This window comes from Hemibagrus wyckioides, linkage group LG19 (genome assembly GCF_019097595.1).
Source record: "Hemibagrus wyckioides isolate EC202008001 linkage group LG19, SWU_Hwy_1.0, whole genome shotgun sequence".
Classification (NCBI taxonomy): Eukaryota; Metazoa; Chordata; class Actinopteri; order Siluriformes; family Bagridae; genus Hemibagrus; species Hemibagrus wyckioides.
This window is the reverse complement of record NC_080728.1, coordinates 21,018,063-21,040,000: the sequence shown is the minus strand read 5'-3', so window position 1 is coordinate 21,040,000 and position 21,938 is coordinate 21,018,063. Positions and strand designations below refer to the sequence as shown.

At 39.5% G+C, this 21,938-nt stretch overlaps 2 protein-coding genes across 4 annotated transcripts in view; one reads left to right on the top strand and one right to left on the bottom strand.

Moving 5' to 3' along the window:
* Positions 1-8,076, top strand: part of lhfpl3 (LHFPL tetraspan subfamily member 3) — a 29,775-nt gene extending 21,699 nt beyond the window's left edge. The window contains exons 3-4 of the mRNA XM_058417662.1: positions 2,396-2,429; positions 3,695-8,076. Coding sequence (XP_058273645.1) covers positions 2,396-2,412 — 17 coding nt within the window. The 3' untranslated portion in view covers positions 2,413-2,429; positions 3,695-8,076. The remainder of the gene's footprint in view (positions 1-2,395; positions 2,430-3,694) is intronic.
* A 2,686-nt stretch (positions 8,077-10,762) lies between these two features.
* The window catches only part of kmt2e (lysine (K)-specific methyltransferase 2E), a 50,099-nt gene continuing 38,923 nt past the window's right edge, over positions 10,763-21,938 (bottom strand). For all 3 annotated transcript variants that reach the window (XM_058417139.1, XM_058417140.1, XM_058417141.1), the window contains 3 exons: positions 21,798-21,880; positions 21,477-21,559; positions 10,763-12,941 (listed from right to left, as the gene is read on the bottom strand). In XM_058417139.1, the coding sequence (XP_058273122.1) occupies positions 12,018-12,941; positions 21,477-21,559; positions 21,798-21,880 (1,090 nt within the window). In that variant the 3' untranslated portion in view covers positions 10,763-12,017. The remainder of the gene's footprint in view (positions 12,942-21,476; positions 21,560-21,797; positions 21,881-21,938) is intronic.

Here is a 21,938-nt window from a genome sequence, read left to right as displayed (position 1 = left end):
AGCCTCAGAGGAAACTGAGAGCAATAATAACGTTTTCTGTCTCTGGACTCGCAGCAGCGCTAATAAAATCACGCTAAATTTTCTAAAAATGAAAAGAAAAAAAAAAAGAAAATGAAATAAATTTGGACATTTAACATACTGATTTATTTATTTATGTGTTTATTTAATGATCTGTGTGTGGATTTTTTTTAATTTATTTATTTATTTAGTGCTCTGTGTGTGGGAAAAAATATTTATTTATTTATTTATTTATTTATTTATTTATTTATGTAAGGCTCTGTGTGTGGAAAACAATTATTTATGTATTTATTTAGTGCTCTGTGTGTGAAATTGTTATTAATTAATTAATTAATTTATTTAATGTTCTGTTTGTAGAGAAAAAACAGGAATAAAAAAAAGTGCAGAGAGAAAACTAATCAACATCTTCTGACCAATTTTATTTATTTATTTATTTATTTTTAAAAAGAGGCGACTGCAGAGAAGGTGAATTTGTAAAAGGGTGATTTATTTATTTATTTATTTAATATATTTGTTGCTCTCCGGCTCAAAGTTTCCGTGAACATCACGTCTGTTGTCAAAATCCGACATTAAAAAATGATCCAGTGAGAAAAGCCCTGGATGAGTCGAGTTCATCAGGATTTAGTCAGAGTGCACTTGTAAATAATTAAAGCGGCAGTATGTAAGTTTTAATACTGTTTCTAGACCTCCAATAATCACTAACTAACAACCCTGATCCACAAATCACTGACTGTGGAAAGTCTATTAAAAGCTATTTTCTTAGTTTTTGTTGAATTTTTCTGGCCCTGAAATTAGACAGTGAGCAAGATCTCTCCTTCCCTTAAAAGAGAAGTGACAGGGCATGCTCCGTCTAAAGACAGGAAGTAAAGGTCAGTTGTGGGCGGAGTAGAGGAAAGGTGATTATTTGGCTATAATTCACACATTGCTGCTTTAATTTTCATTCTTGAGTTTGTGACATTTATTACATCAGTTTTTTGAAGCAGGCAGAGAGAAGAGAATCAAAATCACTCTTTATGATGGTAGATGGTGTGTGTGTGTGTGTGTGTTTAAAATCTGGTCTCTATTCCAACCTGCTCTCTTCTATTCACTCCCTCATTTTTTAGAGAAACCAAGAAAAAAACAGACAGATCAGGCAGGATGAGATGAGGAGAGAAAATGAGAAAGTGTAACGGTCATTAAGGAGAAAATGGGATAGAGAGAGAGAGAGAGAGAGAGAGGGAGGGAGAGAGAGAGAGAGAGAGGGAGGGAGAGAGAGAGGGAGAGAGAGAGAGGGAGGGAGAGAGAGGGAGAGAGAGAGAGAGGAAGGGAGGGAGGGTGAGAGAGAGAGAGGGACAGAGAGAGAGGGAGGAAGGGTGAGAGAGAGAGACAGACAGAGGGGGAGAGAGAGAGAGGGACAGAGAGAGAGGGATGTGATGGATGGAGAGAAGGGAGAGAAGAAGGATGTATGAAGATAAGGAATAAAGTCTCTGTGGGTTTTGGGGTTAATTCAGACTTGAGGCATCAGACTGAGTCGTGCATCACTAATGTGTGTTTACACACTTCACTGATTCACACACACACACACACACACACACACACAAACACACACACACACACACACACAAACACACACACACACACACACACAAACACACACACACACACACAAACACACACACACACACACACACAAACACACACACACACACACAAACACACACACACAAACACACACACACACAAAATAATATTTACTCTGTTGTTGGATTATATTTACCACAAACCTGACACACCCAGGCTGAAAAAAAGAGAGCTGAGTGAGGAGTACAGGGGCAGATGTAGAGGCTGAGTGAGGAGTACAGGGGCAGATGTAGAGGCTGAGTGAGGAGTACAGGGGCAGATGTAGAGGCTGAGTGAGGAGTACAGGGGCAGATGTAGAGGCTGAGTGAGGAGTACAGGGGCAGATGTAGAGGCTGAGTGAGGAGTACAGGGGCAGATGTAGAGGCTGAGTGAGGAGTACAGGGGCAGATGTAGAGGCTGAGTGAGGAGTACAGGGGCAGATGTAGAGGCTGAGTGAGGAGTACAGGGGCAGATGTAGAGGCTGAGTGAGGAGTACAGGGGCAGAAGTAGAGGCTGAGTGAGGAGTACAGGGGCAGATGTAGAGGCTGAGTGAGGAGTACAGGGGCAGATGTAGAGGCTGAGTGAGGAGTACAGGGGCAGATGTAGAGGCTGAGTAAGGAGTACAGGGGCAGATGTAGAGGCTGAGTGAGGAGTACAGGGGCAGATGTAGAGGCTGAGTGAGGAGTACAGGGGCAGATGTAGAAGTTTTACTTCATGTTTATATTATTTATGACTGGAGTTAAAGAGCAAGTCTCTGTGTTGTGTTTTATTCTCACAGAGAGTGGAAGTGCGTAGGAGCTCAGCTGGAGGAGGTGAGTGCTTACTGACGCTTTAATAAAATCCGCTCTCTTCACAGATCTAGCTTCTTTAGTTTTTATCATTTCTTTAGAGACTCATTTTGTTTTGTATTTAAAGTGAAAGTCACTCACCGAGTCTCCTGTAAACTAGAACTGTGTGAAATTATTCAAATTCAAAAATTCACATTTCTAACAAAATGACTGAATCACAATTCGATTTATTTTTTAACTTGATAATTACAGTATTTACATTTTTTTAAAATTATTTAATGTTTAGAATTATTCTATTCTCTCTTTTTAAAAAATATTTTTTAAAATATATAACGAATCATAATTTAAAATGAATTCTATTCTGTTTAGTTTTATAGTCATCGCTGTTTTTTGTTTCATTTAATAGAATTATTGACTTCTTTAATTCTCTAACATTTTTTAACAATTCTATTCTATTTTTGTTTTTAAAAATCTTTTTTAAATATATGAGCTTCATAATTTAGAATTAATTCTATTCTGTTTAGCTTTATACATTCACTGTCCGTGTCTTCAATTTTGTGTCATTTTTAAAATTCAATTCTGTTCCGTTTCATAGAATTATTGATTTCTTTCACTCTTTAATGTTAAGAATCATTCTGTTTTTGTTAAAAAATTATTTTCCTTTTGTGAAAACAATGAATTTATTTTTTCAAATATATAACACTTTATAATTTAGAATTAAGTCTATTCTGTTTAGTTAATAGAATTATAGATTTCTTTAATTCTTTAATGTTTAGAATGAATTGTATGTTCTATTTTTTATGCAGTTGTTTTATGTTGCAGATGTTTTGTTTTGGCCAGTTATTTATTTTACTTTAGAACTATTCCACTCTTCTTTTTTAGACATTTTATATCTTTTTTTTCTTGTGTTTATATGTTTGTTTGTTGTGTTTCTCAAAACTATTTCTTAGAATTATTCTATTTTTTTACTTTATTTTTTATGTAATTTTTTTTTACATTAGTTATTTTAAAATATTGAAACTAGTTATTAGTTGGTTATTTAAATTAGTTAGTTAGAAATTAGTTAGTTATTTTAAATTTTTCTGTAATGATTATTTATTTTTCCGTTGCTACAGTCACTGTAATGGATTTCAGGGCAGATTTAAGCGGATGGTGAGACGACGTTGTAAATAATGATGCCTCAGAAGGAATTTCTCTGTAGAATGATGTTTTCTGCTTTGCTGCATGGTTTGGCGTAATTCCTTACGATTTCTTTATTTTATTTTAACTTCTTCCTCTTTTCTCCTCAGAGTGACTCGATCAGCTGAAAGAAGAGAAGGAGCGTCCTGTGATCCAGTCACCTTCCAGCTGTTTACCCAGCATCCTCCGGGGCTGAGGGATATGTGTCCAGAGGGAAATAAAGGAAGACGTCCAGATTGTGGAAGAAGAAAAGACTTTACACGGCTGTGAGGACTGGACCAGGCAGCTACACACACACACACACACACACACACACACTGCTGTTTAGTCTGTTAGGATCAGTGTTTCATCTGTTTGTCTTTACACACACACACACCTGATATAAACGTGTCCGTGTTTGGAGTTTGTTCGTTATTTTCGTGTGTTTAGTCGACCGGACTGAACTCTCCAGGTGAGCGTGAAGAGACCGTTTCCATGGCGATGGATGACGGCAGAGGATTTCGGGGAAGCCGCGGCAACCTCCGTGTCCTTTCAAAAGAAAATGACCACAGCAGCGGTGGCAGAAGAAAACCCCGGTGTGTTTCTTTAGCAGGATTCTGTAGACAGATGGTGACGAAGGCTGCGTGTCAGTGCCGTGATGTTTACTTCTGTCTCAAAAGCGTTAAACTGATCTACACATAAAAATAAACATGGCTAAAGTCCAGTGTAACAGTAAACAGTCTGAAGAAAACATCAACACTCAACACGTGTATTTAGCTTTCAGCGTTACACCGAGTCTCCGTTTAAAACTAAACACGGCTACGTGCCGGATAGCTGGACTCTGAAGCCCCGCCTCCATGGAGTTTACCACTGGCAGTGTGTATTAGCATGCTAGTTTATGAGAGTAGACACACACACACACACACACACACTCAGTTATCATGTGGAACAGAAATGAAATTCCTTCCAAACAACAAAATTCATTAAAATTTGTATTCATTAGTTTATAAATTTTTTAATATGATTTCTATTATTACTTTCTGTATTAAAGGTCATTTTTTTATTTATTTTATTTTATTTGTTTGATCATTTTCTTCTAGATAATTCTATTATATTTTGTTTTGAGGTTTTATGTTTTATGGAATACCCTTTTTAAAAAATTTTATTATTTTATTTATTCTATTATTTTTTTCATCATTTATTTTGAAGGATTCTGTTCCGTTGAATGTCTTAAAAATTCTCTCTCTCTCTTTTTATTTTAGCCCAATTTATTTTATTTTAATCTGTGTTCTATATTTTAATTTTTTTTTTAAAGAACTCTTTTATTTTTTTTATTTCATCAGGAGAGGTTACATGTGATTAAAGGAAATATCTGGACACTTCACTTAAAAAAAAAAAAAATCATAAATTTTTGGTTATTTTTGGCCATGAAAAAAAATGTAGATAAATTATAGATCATTATTTAAAAAAAAAAAAAAAAAAAAAAAGTTGAAGAAGCTTCAGTGAGTGTTTAATGGTCTAAGTGTCCATGTTAGTTATAGTTAGTTATAGCCTGCAGCTGTGTGTGTGTGTGTGTGTGTGTGTGTGTTGTGTAACACTGTGAGTGAGCTGACACTCTGCTAGCTAACGCATCTCCATGGTTGTAGCTCAGTTATTTGTTTTGTTTCTGTAGGAATCTTTGCTAGGTGTGGTCAGTTCTCAGGTGAGTTAATGAACTAGCGAGTGAGTGACAGGCGGTCATTAAAGCTCGTTAAGTGATGGTTAAAATGCTGCTCAATACGATGAAGACATCAGAACTTTCACACACTTTAAGCGTGACTTTTTTAATGTGTTTATAGATTTGGTTCGTGTTTTTACGGCTAGAAAAAATACGACACTAGAAACATCTGCAGTACAGCATGACGAGCCGGAACAGAAGGGGCGGGGCTTGGAACAGGACAGAATAGCGATGGAAAGTTTGGATCATTTTACCGACTCGGATCTTTGAATCCCGTTCAGCAAAATGAACGAATCTTTTTACCAGTCGTTTTGTTCATTTCAGCAGAATATAATTAGAGTGTTATGTGTTAATAGCCAATTCCCTCCACACAAAACTATAAATCATCCAAGGCCAAAACCAGACTGACCAGAACCAGAACAGAACATTTTTATTTTTCAGAAAATCTTCATTGCACAAATCTGCATTCAAATTGATAATTCGATGATAATTCCTAAATATTATACAATACATTAGCATTATTGACTTTAAGATACCAGTCCAGGAAGTGGTCACGTGATGAACGAACAAACGGCTCAGGCCCGAAGACTCAGGAGATGAACGAATCATTTCTGTTTCCTCCACAGACTGCAGAGCCGAAGCCTATGAGGCTGTCACGCGACGAACGAACAACTTGGGAGATAATCTAATCATGTTTCCCGTACAGAACCGATGCGCAGTCGGAAAATGAATGAATCACTCTCTGAGACAGCTCATTATTCCAGAGTCATATTAAGGATTCGTTCAAAATAAACGACTCGTTCATGAACGACACATCACTAGGACAGACAGAACCAACATGGCTGCCGGATTAGCTAACTCTACTAGCTCTGTGCACACTAACCATCTCTGCTGCTTCCTTTCAAGCGTTAAGTTTCTTCATAACTTCTCTGGACACATCGTACACGACAGGACGAGATGAAACCGCGCTCAGTTCCATCCATTTCTGTGTCAGTCTGTGGAGTCTAACGCCCGCTGTGAGGGAACAACTGAGGAAATGTTGAATCCCATGCGCTCGCGCTGATTGTTTGGAATCGTCACGTGCTGTACATCATTTGAGTAAAAACAAGAAAGTAAATTGTCGTTTATTACACAGATAAACACACACAGATTTGTCACAGATAAACACACACACACACACGGTGAGAAATAAACGATCGTCTGGCGCTTTATCACTCGCTAGCATGAAGATAAACTTCTACTGTTCTACGTCATTGCACGGTGAAAACTTTTACATGTGATGTCATCATGTGTGATCTGGGCTAATGTTTGCTAGCCAACCTCATACGCTAGTTCTTCAGCTATCTGATAGAAGGAAGCTCGCTAACCTGATAGGCTAGCTCTTCAGCTATCTGATGGAAGGAAGCTTGCTAACCTGAGGTAAAGATGAGGTTTAGTCGCTCTGTTTTGCTGATGGGATCGAGTCACAGCCTTCACGCGGCGTGTGTTGTGAGAGACACGTGGTATTTACGTTGTATATATTTTGTCTATTGTGTTTGTTTATTTGAGGTCCAGCAGGTCTGCGTCTGTTAGCCAGCTAGCAAATCTATGCTAAGAACAGCAGCTTCGAGTCACGCTCATAACCTTCACTGATAACGCTAACTAGCCAGCTAGCATAAACCTTACCTTTTTTGTTTTGTTTTTTTGAGTAATCAGATCTTAGCGTGGGCGTGTCTTAGAGTTCATACACTGGCCGCCAGTCTGCAGACCCACCCTTGAATTTTTTTTCTCCTGAATTTATTGTCATTGAAGTGTAAATGTAAGATTGTTATGTATAAAAAAAGACAAATGTGACATCATGAAAGAGGAAGGTGTTCTAATTTTTTAAAAAATAAAATATTGTAATATTGTAAACTGTTTAAGAAAAAAAAAACAGCACTGAAAACGATCTTGATGGACAGAAACACGGTTGTAGGTGAAATAATAACGTGTTTGGACGTGTTTTGTACGCACGTGTCCTGATTTCACGCAGTAACACTGTCTCTATGCTACAAGGCTGGAAACATGCTAAATTTTCACATTTTGCATCAAATACTGTTTACTTTAGCTAGCAAATTAGCTTAGCTAGCTTGCAAACTAAAGACATGTTAGCTAGCTAACCTAATGTTAATGCTCACTCTTCAAGTGTAAGTCTAGTTTCTTGAAATTACCTAGCTCACTAGGTTTCCTACAAAGCTAGCTAACATAAGGAATTGCTTTTGCCTGAACACAGCCTTCAGTGCTATCTTAACATGAATGCTAGCTCTTCTGCAGTGAGCTTAGCTATCTGACGCAAAGCAGCTACATCACTCTGTGTGACTCGTGCCTGGTTTTAATTCTGTAATGTAGCACATTAGCTAGCTCTCTGAAAAAATCAGCGTTCTGCTTAATGTCCGCTAGCTAACATGACATTAAAGCCTAGCTAGCGGATATTAAAGATCGAACCAGGCTGGCTAGGAAGCTAGCTAGGTAATGTGAGGTAAACAATTCTGGATTGCTATTGGCTGATCCCCTTTATAGCATCGCTCTGTAAAATCAGGACACGACTCGTACTAAACTGATTTAGAATTAATTCTTATTGTTATTATTATTCTGATTATGATATCCGTACATTACTGAAGTCCCCAATGTCGGGTGTCTGTCTCGTCTGATGTTCTTGTATATAGAATTTAAAAAAGAAAACGAAAGAAAGAAATGTAAATATTCCATAATATCATAAATAAAAACACGCTGTAGAGACTGATTCAGACGTAAGTGAATAAAACGTTCTCCCAAAGACCATCGGCGCTCACGAGTCTTCATTTTCCTGAATGAACAAACAAAATGATTCGCGTTGCGCTTCGAATGCTAACCATTTTGAATGCTAATCTGCTAAATGCTAAACTGCTAATGCTAGCTAAAAAATCCCTGAAAGGATTTTCAAATCTTTCTGTAAATAATAGTTTGTTTATACACAAATGTTAGCAAGCTAGCTAGTAGCCAGCATTTCTGACAGGGAATTTTTGTTTCCTAAGAGGATTTATGTCATATATGTAAATATTTCTAATCTTCACTGCTAATGCTAGCTAGCTAAAATGAGACTGAGAGGATTTTTAAATTCTTTCTGTAAATAATCATATTTGTTTATACACAAACGTTAGCAAGCTAGCTAGCAGTCAGCATTTCCGACAGGAAATTTTTGTTTTCTACTGAAATGATTTGTCATATCTGTAAATAATTCTAATCCTCACTGCTAATGCTAGCTAGCTAAAACGAGACAGGTTTCCTGAGAGGATTTTTGAATCTTTCTGTAAATAATCATGTTTGTTCATACACAAATGTTAGCAAGCTAGCTAGTAGCCAGCAGCATTTCTGACAGGATTTTATTTCTAAGAGGATTTACATCATATCTGTAAATAATTCTAATCCTCACGGCTAATGCTAGCTAGCAAATGAGATGGGTTTCCTGAGAGGATTTTTCAACTCTTTCTGTAAATTATTGTGTTTCTTTATACACAAATGTTAGCAAGCTAGCTAGTAGCCAGCATTCCTGACAGGAATTTTTTGTTTTCTGAGAGGATTTATGTCATATCTGTAAATAATTCTAATCCTCACTGGTCATTATAATTAGCTAGCTAACAAGAGACATGTTTCCTGAGAGGATTTTCGATTCATTCTGTAAATAATCATGTTTGTTTATACACAAAAGTTAGCAAGAAATTGCTACCAGCAGCATTTCTGACAGGATGTTTTTGTTTTCTGAGAGGATTTACGTCACATGTGTAAATAATTCTAATCCTCAGTGGTAATTATAACTAGATAGCTAATGAGACAGGATTTCTGAGAGGATTCGAGTCACATCTATAAATAATTAGAACCTACACTGCTCATGCTAGCACACTAATATGTGCCAGGTAGCTGGCATTTCTGTCAGGATTGTACATCATCTGAAAACATCTTAGTCCTTACTGCTAATGCTAGCTAGCTAGATGTCATGAGGCAGGATTATTCAGAATATTCAGAATCTTCAACGATAAATATCTAGCTAAGAAGGAAGAATTGTCTCAGAGAATTCTTTTCTAAAAGTCATTTTATTACGTAAGTATAATCAGTAAATAATCTTAATATTTAATGCTAAAGCTATCTGGCTAATAAGTCATAATCTTTACTGCTAATATTAACTAGCCAGCTAGCTCACACATATTCAGAGAAGCCCACAGGTGAGGCAGTGTAGCCATGAAGCTAACATGCCTGTGTGGATTTATTTATCTGTATGAGGCTCATTAGCCATCCAATAATCATACCCTGTGGTGCTAATGCTACCCAGCTAACACAAGACAGGATTTCTGAGAGAATTTTTATGCTACATTTAATAATAATCATCTTCACGGCTAATGCTCCCAAGCTTACCATGTACTAATCAGCTAGGATTTCTAAAATATTAGAAATAATAAATATTGGTCTTTATTACCCAATGCTAGCTCGCTAACATCAGACAGACAGACGTTTTCAGAGAAATCGTACCATTTTTGTGAAAACTAGCTTAACTGTTTTCACCTAAAGCTGAAGAAACCTAGCAAGCATATGCTAGCTAGCTAATCTTCTAATTGTTCATTCTGTTATTATTGGTTTATTTACATCGTGAGGTTTTAGCTTTTTCTTATAAATGCTATACGATGTGTACTTTATTAGACATTTCCAAAAAAAAATTAATAAAAAACAAGATAGTTAACTGCGCTCAAATTGCTCTCAGTAAATATAATTAGCATGTTAGCTCGCTAGCTCAAATATTCTACTTTTATATATCAACATGATCCAGTCTTTAAATTACATCCAGATAAATAAATTTTGCTTAGTTGTTGTTTGTTTATATATATATATATATATAGAGAGAGAGAGAGAGAGAGAGAGAGAGAGAGAGTTAAATAAACACCATTTAATTCTTTAGAAAGAAAACGACTAAAACTTCACAAAATGGCCGCCGCTATTTAGCGCGCCCTAACGTGAGCGCGTGAACTGCAACAGACACAGGTTTAAATTTATTCTCGTCACTTCCTGTTCCGCACTTTAACGGAGGAGTGCACACTCGTGAAGGGCGCAAGGGATGTCGATTTGGGACGAAGCCGATGAGAGAACGGTTTAAAGACTGAAACACAGGGAGGGATCCAAGCCGCTCGCGCTGCAGTAACGCCATCACTTGCGCCATCCGGTGGACGAACAAAGGCATTACATACACAAGATTTCCAACTCGAAGGTCAAAATCTATTTAATATTTATTCATTAATTTCTTATGTACACTACAGCTCTACTGGATTCTGATTGGTCAGAAAGTGTAGATAAATGTGTTAAATGTTTAAAGTAGCTGCAGGTTTACATTTTATATACACACACACACAATTTATTGTTTCTATAGCAACAGTCGACGTTCATGTATGGAAGGAGTCTCCTGAGATGTTTGACCAAACAAAGCCACAGGACACAGAGGTGGTATAAAACTGTCATTACAGTGATTTATTATAATGAACCATGAAAATATCCAACCAGTGTTGTGTCTGTGAGCGTCTGCTCTTCACACACACATCACTCTCGCACACACTCTCTCACACACACACACTTTCACTCACTCACACAAAGAATAAAAAATAAATGAGAGAGAGAGAGGGAGAGAGAGGACAAATTGAATAATCCCGGGAGACGGACAAATAAAAATAGTGCTACTGTCACAGAAACATTCAGCTTTTTTATTTTTTTTTCCTTTGTTTTCTTTTTTTATGAGAAGTACGCGCTCATATTTACAACCGTATTCCAAAAAAAAAAAAAAAAAAGAAAAAAGAAAAGAAAAGAAAAGATGTGAGCAAAGTGTACAAGCGTAGAAAAGAAAAGAAAAAGAAAAAAAAAAAACCTGAAGCGGATATTTACACTCGTCCGTCTCTGCAGAAAGAACAGAACGCTGGAGGAACCACCTATACAATTAAATTACACTTTCTACAAATAACCGTGAAAATTCCAAAAAAATAAAGCGCTCACGGTGAACAGGAAGTGATCTCTCTCTCACACGGAACACATGAACACGTATGGACCAACACACACACACACACACACACTAAGAAGTGCAGACTCCCGGAGCGGCGAAGCGGCCTAACACAAAGGTCTCTTCTCGAATTTCTGCGAGATATTATTATTTTTTTTATCAGTTACAATGAAGGATTAAAAAAAATAATTCTGTATTTTTTTCCTCTATACAAAAAGCATTGTTTTTCTTCCGCTATAAATGAAGCGCTAGATAAAACGAATAAATGACGTGAGGATTTTACAGAAAAGAGGGGGAAAAAAAAAAAGAAAAGAAAAAAGTCGACGTGGAATGTCCATCGTACAAGTGCGAAAACAAGAACGGGGGAAAAAAGTAAAAACGTTAAAAGACGTCTGAGAGAGGACGACTGGAAGTGTGTATCAGGGGAGAAGAAGAAGGAGGAGGAGGAAGAAGAAGAAAAAAGGGGGAGGGGTTTAGGTTGTGTAATGAGCACCACTGAGCCGCCATCTTGTTTTCCATTAAGTCTCTCCAGGTGGGGTTAGGGTCCATGTGAGTGTACCCTTGCTGCCTCGTCCTGTTTCCTGGGTGTAAAGGTGCATAAAAAATTATTTACACTATGCTCGAGTCGCCTATGTTACACTCCGCCCGATCGGCCGCCGCGATTTTCTCGTTACGAGTCCGTTTCCGCGTGCGGATGAAGTGGGCGGAGTCAGTGCCACCCTGTCCCCATGTAACCGGTGTTGTGAAACGGCGCGGCGGAAGGAGGCGGACCTCGAGTCTGAGTCGCGTTAGGATTGGACGAGGACCCTTGAGAAGGTGGGGTCGGTTGCGGTGGGGGCGGAGGAGGAGGCGGTAACACGGTCTGCTGATACGAAGAGGGTGTCACTGCTGTAGGGTTGCTCGCTCCCGATTGGTGCAGGAGAGTAGTCTGAAACGCACTGATGTTCTGAAACGACGGCGGAGGAGGCGGGGCTTGTTTGATGGACAGCAGATTGACGGTGGTGCCGCTGACCTGCGCCGGCTGAGAACTCTGCGTCTGGGGGGGTGGAGGCGGAGGCGGGGGAGGGGCAGAGCTCAGGATCAGCTGATGCTGCTGGATCGAAGGAGGTTGTAGATGGTTGACATGGATGAGGGCGGGGCCCGGTTGAGGATGAGGCGGCGGAGGAGGCGGAGGAGGGGGCGGGGCCGAGCTGCTCTGGAAGTGGAGCGTGTGGTGAGACTGCAGCAGCGCCTGCGAACCGGGAGGGAAGGGCGTCGAGACGGCCGCCTTGAACTGTGTAGGGAAGTACGGTGAGGAAGCAGGGGGTACCGGAGGTGGCGGGGGAGGAGGGGGCGGGGCATTCTGAGGGCTGTACTGTGATTGGTTGGGGGGTGGGGCAGAAAGGAAGGTCCTCTGACCGCGATAGGGAGAACCCTGTGGCTGAGGCTGAGATTTAGGAGAGGGGATAGGGAGGGTAGGAGCCGCGTAGTGCCCTTGGGAGGGGTGCTTGCTGGGAGTCAGAGGGGTGGACTTAGACAGCGGCGGCTTGGACGAAGACGGCTGGACCACGGGACGGGACTGAGGGTCGCTGTCCTCTTCTTTAGTCGAGCGAACAGAGGAATGGGACACGGAGCTCGGGCCTGGAGACGGAGACTGAGAGAAAGAATAACAGTTAGCATGAAGAAACACAACACTTTATATCCAGGCCTGTGTGTGTGTGTGTGTTTAACTCTTACTGTGTGTGTGTGTGTGTGTGTGTTTAACTCTTACTGTGTGTGTGTGTGTGTGTGTTTAACTCTTACTGTGTGTGTGTGTGTGTGTGTTTAACTCTTACTGTGTGTGTGTGTGTGTGTTTAACTCTTACTGTGTGTGTGTGTGTGTGTTTAACTCTTACTGTGTGTGTGTGTGTGTGTGTGTTTAACTCTTACTGTGTGTGTGTGTGTGTGTTTAACTCTTACTGTGTGTGTGTGTGTGTGTGTTTAACTCTTACTGTGTGTGTGTGTGTGTGTGTTTAACTCTTACTGTGTGTGTGTGTGTGTGTGTGTTTAACTCTTACTGTGTGTGTGTGTGTGTGTTTAACTCTTACTGTGTGTGTGTGTGTGTTTAACTATTACTGTGTGTGTGTGTGTGTGTTTAACTCTTACTGTGTGTGTGTGTGTGTGTGTGTTTAACTCTTACTGTGTGTGTGTGTGTGTGTTTAACTCTTACTGTGTGTGTGTGTGTTTAACTCTTACTGTGTGTGTGTGTGTGTGTGTTTAACTCTTACTGTGTGTGTGTGTGTGTGTTTAACTCTTACTGTGTGTGTGTGTGTGTGTTTAACTCTTACTGTGTGTGTGTGTGTGTGTGTGTTTAACTCTTACTGTGTGTGTGTGTGTGTGTTTAACTCTTACTGTGTGTGTGTGTGTGTGTTTAACTCTTACTGTGTGTGTGTGTGTGTTTAACTCTTACTGTGTGTGTGTGTGTGTGTGTTTAACTCTTACTGTGTGTGTGTGTGTTTAACTCTTACTGTGTGTGTGTGTGTGTTTAACTCTTACTGTGTGTGTGTGTGTGTGTGTGTGTTTAACTCTTACTGTGTGTGTGTGTGTGTGTGTTTAACTCTTACTGTGTGTGTGTGTGTGTTTAACTCTTACTGTGTGTGTGTGTGTGTTTAACTCTTACTGTGTGTGTGTGTGTGTGTGTTTAACTCTTACTGTGTGTGTGTGTGTGTGTGTTTAACTCTTACTGTGTGTGTGTGTGTGTTTAACTCTTACTGTGTGTGTGTGTGTGTGTGTGTTTAACTCTTACTGTGTGTGTGTGTGTTTAACTCTTACTGTGTGTGTGTGTGTGTGTTTAACTCTTACTGTGTGTGTGTGTGTGTGTGTGTTTAACTCTTACTGTGTGTGTGTGTGTGTGTGTGTTTAACTCTTACTGTGTGTGTGTGTGTGTTTAACTCTTACTGTGTGTGTGTGTGTGTGTGTTTGTTTAACTCTTACTGTGTGTGTGTGTGTGTGTGTGTTTAACTCTTACTGTGTGTGTGTGTGTTTAACTCTTACTGTGTGTGTGTGTGTGTGTTTAACTCTTACTGTGTGTGTGTGTGTGTGTGTTTAACTCTTACTGTGTGTGTGTGTTTAACTCTTACTGTGTGTGTGTGTGTGTTTAACTCTTACTGTGTGTGTGTGTGTGTGTTTAACTCTTACTGTGTGTGTGTGTGTGTGTTTAACTCTTACTGTGTGTGTGTGTGTTTAACTCTTACTGTGTGTGTGTGTGTGTGTGTGTGTGTTTAACTCTTACTGTGTGTGTGTGTGTGTTTAACTCTTACTGTGTGTGTGTGTGTGTTTAACTCTTACTGTGTGTGTGTGTGTGTGTTTAACTCTTACTGTGTGTGTGTGTTTAACTCTTACTGTGTGTGTGTGTGTGTGTGTTTAACTCTTACTGTGTGTGTGTGTGTGTTTAACTCTTACTGTGTGTGTGTGTGTGTTTAACTCTTACTGTGTGTGTGTGTGTGTTTAACTCTTACTGTGTGTGTGTGTGTTTAACTCTTACTGTGTGTGTGTGTGTGTGTTTAACTCTTACTGTGTGTGTGTGTGTGTTTAACTCTTACTGTGTGTGTGTGTGTGTGTGTTTAACTCTTACTGTGTGTGTGTGTGTGTGTTTAACTCTTACTGTGTGTGTGTGTGTGTTTAACTCTTACTGTGTGTGTGTGTGTGTGTGTGTTTAACTCTTACTGTGTGTGTGTGTGTGTGTGTTTAACTCTTACTGTGTGTGTGTGTTTAACTCTTACTGTGTGTGTGTGTGTGTGTGTGTGTTTAACTCTTACTGTGTGTGTGTGTGTGTTTAACTCTTACTGTGTGTGTGTGTGTGTGTGTGTTTAACTCTTACTGTGTGTGTGTGTGTGTTTAACTCTTACTGTGTGTGTGTGTGTGTTTAACTCTTACTGTGTGTGTGTGTGTGTGTTTAACTCTTACTGTGTGTGTGTGTGTTTAACTCTTACTGTGTGTGTGTGTGTGTGTTTAACTCTTACTGTGTGTGTGTGTGTGTTTAACTCTTACTGTGTGTGTGTGTGTGTGTGTTTAACTCTTACTGTGTGTGTGTGTGTGTTTAACTCTTACTGTGTGTGTGTGTGTGTGTTTAACTCTTACTGTGTGTGTGTGTGTGTTTAACTCTTACTGTGTGTGTGTGTGTGTGTGTTTAACTCTTACTGTGTGTGTGTGTGTGTGTTTAACTCTTACTGTGTGTGTGTGTGTGTTTAACTCTTACTGTGTGTGTGTGTGTGTGTTTAACTCTTACTGTGTGTGTGTGTGTGTGTTTAACTCTTACTGTGTGTGTGTGTGTGTGTTTAACTCTTACTGTGTGTGTGTGTTTAACTCTTACTGTGTGTGTGTGTGTGTTTAACTCTTACTGTGTGTGTGTGTGTGTTTAACTCTTACTGTGTGTGTGTGTGTGTGTGTTTAACTCTTACTGTGTGTGTGTGTGTGTTTAACTCTTACTGTGTGTGTGTGTGTGTGTTTAACTCTTACTGTGTGTGTGTGTTTAACTCTTACTGTGTGTGTGTGTGTTTAACTCTTACTGTGTGTGTGTGTGTTTAACTCTTACTGTGTGTGTGTGTGTGTTTAACTCTTACTGTGTGTGTGTGTGTGTGTGTGTTTAACTCTTACTGTGTGTGTGTGTGTGTTTAACTCTTACTGTGTGTGTGTGTGTGTGTTTAACTCTTACTGTGTGTGTGTGTGTGTTTAACTCTTACTGTGTGTGTGTGTTTAACTCTTACTGTGTGTGTGTGTGTGTTTAACTCTTACTGTGTGTGTGTGTGTGTTTAACTCTTACTGTGTGTGTGTGTGTGTGTGTTTAACTCTTACTGTGTGTGTGTGTGTTTAACTCTTACTGTGTGTGTGTGTGTGTGTTTAACTCTTACTGTGTGTGTGTGTGTGTGTGTGTGTGTTTAACTCTTACTGTGTGTGTGTGTGTGTTTAACTCTTACTGTGTGTGTGTGTGTGTGTGTGTTTAACTCTTACTGTGTGTGTGTGTGTGTTTAACTCTTACTGTGTGTGTGTGTGTGTGTTTAACTCTTACTGTGTGTGTGTGTGTGTTTAACTCTTACTGTGTGTGTGTGTGTGTGTGTTTAACTCTTACTGTGTGTGTGTGTGTTTAACTCTTACTGTGTGTGTGTGTGTGTGTTTAACTCTTACTGTGTGTGTGTGTGTGTGTTTAACTCTTACTGTGTGTGTGTGTGTGTTTAACTCTTACTGTGTGTGTGTGTGTGTTTAACTCTTACTGTGTGTGTGTGTGTGTTTAACTCTTACTGTGTGTGTGTGTGTGTTTAACTCTTACTGTGTGTGTGTGTTTAACTCTTACTGTGTGTGTGTGTGTGTGTGTTTAACTCTTACTGTGTGTGTGTGTGTGTGTTTAACTCTTACTGTGTGTGTGTGTGTGTTTAACTCTTACTGTGTGTGTGTGTGTGTGTGTTTAACTCTTACTGTGTGTGTGTGTGTGTTTAACTCTTACTGTGTGTGTGTGTTTAACTCTTACTGTGTGTGTGTGTGTGTTTAACTCTTACTGTGTGTGTGTGTGTGTGTGTGTTTAACTCTTACTGTGTGTGTGTGTGTGTGTTTAACTCTTACTGTGTGTGTGTGTTTAACTCTTACTGTGTGTGTGTGTGTGTGTTTAACTCTTACTGTGTGTGTGTGTGTGTGTTTAACTCTTACTGTGTGTGTGTGTGTGTGTGTTTAACTCTTACTGTGTGTGTGTGTGTTTAACTCTTACTGTGTGTGTGTGTGTGTTTAACTCTTACTGTGTGTGTGTGTGTGTGTTTAACTCTTACTGTGTGTGTGTGTTTAACTCTTACTGTGTGTGTGTGTGTGTGTGTGTTTAACTCTTACTGTGTGTGTGTGTGTGTGTGTGTTTAACTCTTACTGTGTGTGTGTGTGTGTGTTTAACTCTTACTGTGTTTGTGTGTGTGTTTAACTCTTACTGTGTGTGTGTGTGTGTTTAACTCTTACTGTGTGTGTGTGTGTGTTTAACTCTTACTGTGTGTGTGTGTGTGTTTAACTCTTACTGTGTGTGTGTGTGTGTGTGTGTTTAACTCTTACTGTGTGTGTGTGTGTGTTTAACTCTTACTGTGTGTGTGTGTGTGTGTTTAACTCTTACTGTGTGTGTGTGTGTGTGTGTTTAACTCTTACTGTGTGTGTGTGTGTTTAACTCTTACTGTGTGTGTGTGTGTTTAACTCTTACTGTGTGTGTGTTTAACTCTTACTGTGTGTGTGTGTTTAACTCTTACTGTGTGTGTGTGTGTGTTTAACTCTTACTGTGTGTGTGTGTGTGTGTGTGTGTGTTTAACTCTTACTGTGTGTGTGTGTGTGTTTAACTCTTACTGTGTGTGTGTGTTTAACTCTTACTGTGTGTGTGTGTTTAACTCTTACTGTGTGTGTGTGTTTAACTCTTACTGTGTGTGTGTGTGTGTGTGTGTTTAACTCTTACTGTGTGTGTGTGTGTGTTTAACTCTTACTGTGTGTGTGTGTGTGTTTAACTCTTACTGTGTGTGTGTGTGTGTGTGTGTGTTTAACTCTTACTGTGTGTGTGTGTGTGTGTTTAACTCTTACTGTGTGTGTGTGTTTAACTCTTACTGTGTGTGTGTGTGTGTGTGTGTGTTTAACTCTTACTGTGTGTGTGTGTGTGTGTTTAACTCTTACTGTGTGTGTGTGTGTGTTTAACTCTTACTGTGTGTGTGTGTGTGTGTTTAACTCTTACTGTGTGTGTGTGTGTGTGTTTAACTCTTACTGTGTGTGTGTGTGTGTTTAACTCTTACTGTGTGTGTGTGTGTGTGTTTAACTCTTACTGTGTGTGTGTGTGTTTAACTCTTACTGTGTGTGTGTGTGTGTTTAACTCTTACTGTGTGTGTGTGTGTTTAACTCTTACTGTGTGTGTGTGTGTGTGTGTTTAACTCTTACTGTGTGTGTGTGTGTGTGTTTAACTCTTACTGTGTGTGTGTGTGTGTGTGTTTAACTCTTACTGTGTGTGTGTGTGTGTGTTTAACTCTTACTGTGTGTGTGTGTGTTTAACTCTTACTGTGTGTGTGTGTTTAACTCTTACTGTGTGTGTGTGTGTGTTTAACTCTTACTGTGTGTGTGTGTGTTTAACTCTTACTGTGTGTGTGTGTTTAACTCTTACTGTGTGTGTGTGTGTGTTTAACTCTTACTGTGTGTGTGTGTGTTTAACTCTTACTGTGTGTGTGTGTGTGTGTGTGTGTGTGTGTGTTTAACTCTTACTGTGTGTGTGTGTTTAACTCTTACTGTGTGTGTGTGTGTGTGTGTGTTTAACTCTTACTGTGTGTGTGTGTGTTTAACTCTTACTGTGTGTGTGTTTAACTCTTACTGTGTGTGTGTGTGTTTAACTCTTACTGTGTGTGTGTGTGTTTAACTCTTACTGTGTGTGTGTGTTTAACTCTTACTGTGTGTGTGTGTGTGTGTTTAACTCTTACTGTGTGTGTGTGTGTGTGTTTAACTCTTACTGTGTGTGTGTGTGTGTTTAACTCTTACTGTGTGTGTGTGTGTGTGTGTGTTTAACTCTTACTGTGTGTGTGTGTGTGTTTAACTCTTACTGTGTGTGTGTGTGTGTGTTTAACTCTTACTGTGTGTGTGTGTGTGTGTGTGTTTAACTCTTACTGTGTGTGTGTGTTTAACTCTTACTGTGTGTGTGTGTGTGTTTAACTCTTACTGTGTGTGTGTGTGTGTGTGTTTGTTTAACTCTTACTGTGTGTGTGTGTGTGTTTGTTTAACTCTTACTGTGTGTGTGTGTGTGTTTAACTCTTACTGTGTGTGTGTGTTTAACTCTTACTGTGTGTGTGTGTTTAACTCTTACTGTGTGTGTGTGTGTGTGTGTGTTTAACTCTTACTGTGTGTGTGTGTGTGTTTAACTCTTACTGTGTGTGTGTGTGTGTGTGTAACTCTTACTGTGTGTGTGTGTGTTTAACTCTTACTGTGTGTGTGTGTGTGTGTTTAACTCTTACTGTGTGTGTGTGTGTGTTTAACTCTTACTGTGTGTGTGTGTGTGTGTGTTTAACTCTTACTGTGTGTGTGTGTGTGTTTAACTCTTACTGTGTGTGTGTGTGTTTAACTCTTACTGTGTGTGTGTGTGTGTGTGTGTTTAACTCTTACTGTGTGTGTGTGTGTGTGTGTGTGTTTAACTCTTACTGTGTGTGTGTGTGTGTTTAACTCTTACTGTGTGTGTGTGTGTGTTTAACTCTTACTGTGTGTGTGTGTGTGTGTTTAACTCTTACTGTGTGTGTGTGTGTGTTTAACTCTTACTGTGTGTGTGTGTGTTTAACTCTTACTGTGTGTGTGTGTGTGTTTAACTCTTACTGTGTGTGTGTGTGTGTGTGTGTTTAACTCTTACTGTGTGTGTGTGTGTGTGTTTAACTCTTACTGTGTGTGTGTGTGTGTGTGTGTGTGTGTGTTTGTTTAACTCTTACTGTGTGTGTGTGTGTGTTTGTTTAACTCTTACTGTGTGTGTGTGTGTGTTTAACTCTTACTGTGTGTGTGTGTTTAACTCTTACTGTGTGTGTGTGTGTGTGTTTAACTCTTACTGTGTGTGTGTGTGTGTTTAACTCTTACTGTGTGTGTGTGTGTGTTTAACTCTTACTGTGTGTGTGTGTGTGTTTGTTTAACTCTTACTGTGTGTGTGTGTGTGTTTAACTCTTACTGTGTGTGTGTGTTTAACTCTTACTGTGTGTGTGTGTGTGTGTGTGTTTAACTCTTACTGTGTGTGTGTGTGTGTTTAACTCTTACTGTGTGTGTGTGTGTTTAACTCTTACTGTGTGTGTGTGTTTAACTCTTACTGTGTGTGTGTGTGTGTGTTTAACTCTTACTGTGTGTGTGTGTGTGTTTAACTCTTACTGTGTGTGTGTGTGTTTAACTCTTACTGTGTGTGTGTGTGTTTAACTCTTACTGTGTGTGTGTGTGTTTAACTCTTACTGTGTGTGTGTGTGTGTGTGTGTGTTTAACTCTTACTGTGTGTGTGTGTGTGTGTTTAACTCTTACTGTGTGTGTGTGTGTGTGTGTTTAACTCTTACTGTGTGTGTGTGTGTGTGTGTTTAACTCTTACTGTGTGTGTGTGTGTGTGTTTAACTCTTACTGTGTGTGTGTGTGTGTGTGTGTTTAACTCTTACTGTGTGTGTGTGTGTGTTTAACTCTTACTGTGTGTGTGTGTGTGTGTTTAACTCTTACTGTGTGTGTGTGTGTTTAACTCTTACTGTGTGTGTGTGTGTGTTTAACTCTTACTGTGTGTGTGTGTGTGTGTGTTTAACTCTTACTGTGTGTGTGTGTGTGTGTGTTTAACTCTTACTGTGTGTGTGTGTGTGTGTTTAACTCTTACTGTGTGTGTGTGTGTGTTTAACTCTTACTGTGTGTGTGTGTGTGTGTTTAACTCTTACTGTGTGTGTGTGTGTGTGTGTTTAACTCTTACTGTGTGTGTGTGTGTGTGTTTAACTCTTACTGTGTGTGTGTGTGTGTGTTTAACTCTTACTGTGTGTGTGTGTGTTTAACTCTTACTGTGTGTGTGTGTGTGTGTTTAACTCTTACTGTGTGTGTGTGTTTAACTCTTACTGTGTGTGTGTGTGTGTTTAACTCTTACTGTGTGTGTGTGTGTGTTTAACTCTTACTGTGTTTGTGTGTGTGTTTAACTCTTACTGTGTGTGTGTGTGTGTTTAACTCTTACTGTGTGTGTGTGTGTGTGTTTAACTCTTACTGTGTGTGTGTGTTTAACTCTTACTGTGTGTGTTTAACTCTTACTGTGTGTGTGTGTTTAACTCTTACTGTGTGTGTGTGTTTAACTCTTACTGTGTGTGTGTGTTTAACTCTTACTGTGTGTGTGTGTGTGTTTAACTCTTACTGTGTGTGTGTGTGTGTGTTTAACTCTTACTGTGTGTGTGTGTGTGTTTAACTCTTACTGTGTGTGTGTGTGTGTGTTTAACTCTTACTGTGTGTGTGTGTGTGTTTAACTCTTACTGTGTGTGTGTGTGTGTTTAACTCTTACTGTGTGTGTGTGTGTGTGTGTTTAACTCTTACTGTGTGTGTGTGTGTGTTTAACTCTTACTGTGTGTGTGTGTGTGTTTAACTCTTACTGTGTGTGTGTGTGTGTGTGTGTTTAACTCTTACTGTGTGTGTGTGTGTGTGTGTGTGTGTTTAACTCTTACTGTGTGTGTGTGTGTTTAACTCTTACTGTGTGTGAGGAGGGACTCTTGCAGCTCTTAGGTGATGGACACTCCCTCACTACACCATCACCTCCTTCCATCTCTCCTCCATCTGTGAGAAAGACAAACAGATATTAGAGGCATGACAGAGAGAGAGAGAGAGAGAGAGAGAGAGGGAGAGACAGAGAGAGAGAGGGAGAGACAGAGAGAGAGCGAGCTAGAGGGGGGGGGCTTCAACAGATAGACAGACATTAATAAATAAATAAAAATCAGACGGCATACTAATTATAAGAGAGGTACACATGCAGTGTGTGTTAGAGGGACAGTGTGTGTGTGTGTGTGTGTCTGACCTGTGTCTTTGCGGTGGTCACTGAGCAGCAGGGCTCTGTGGTATCCACGCTCTCTGGCCTGTTCCACTGAGGTTGACGACACCCTAAACACCAACACCAGAAATAAACACTCAGAAATATAAAATATCAGCTATAATAATA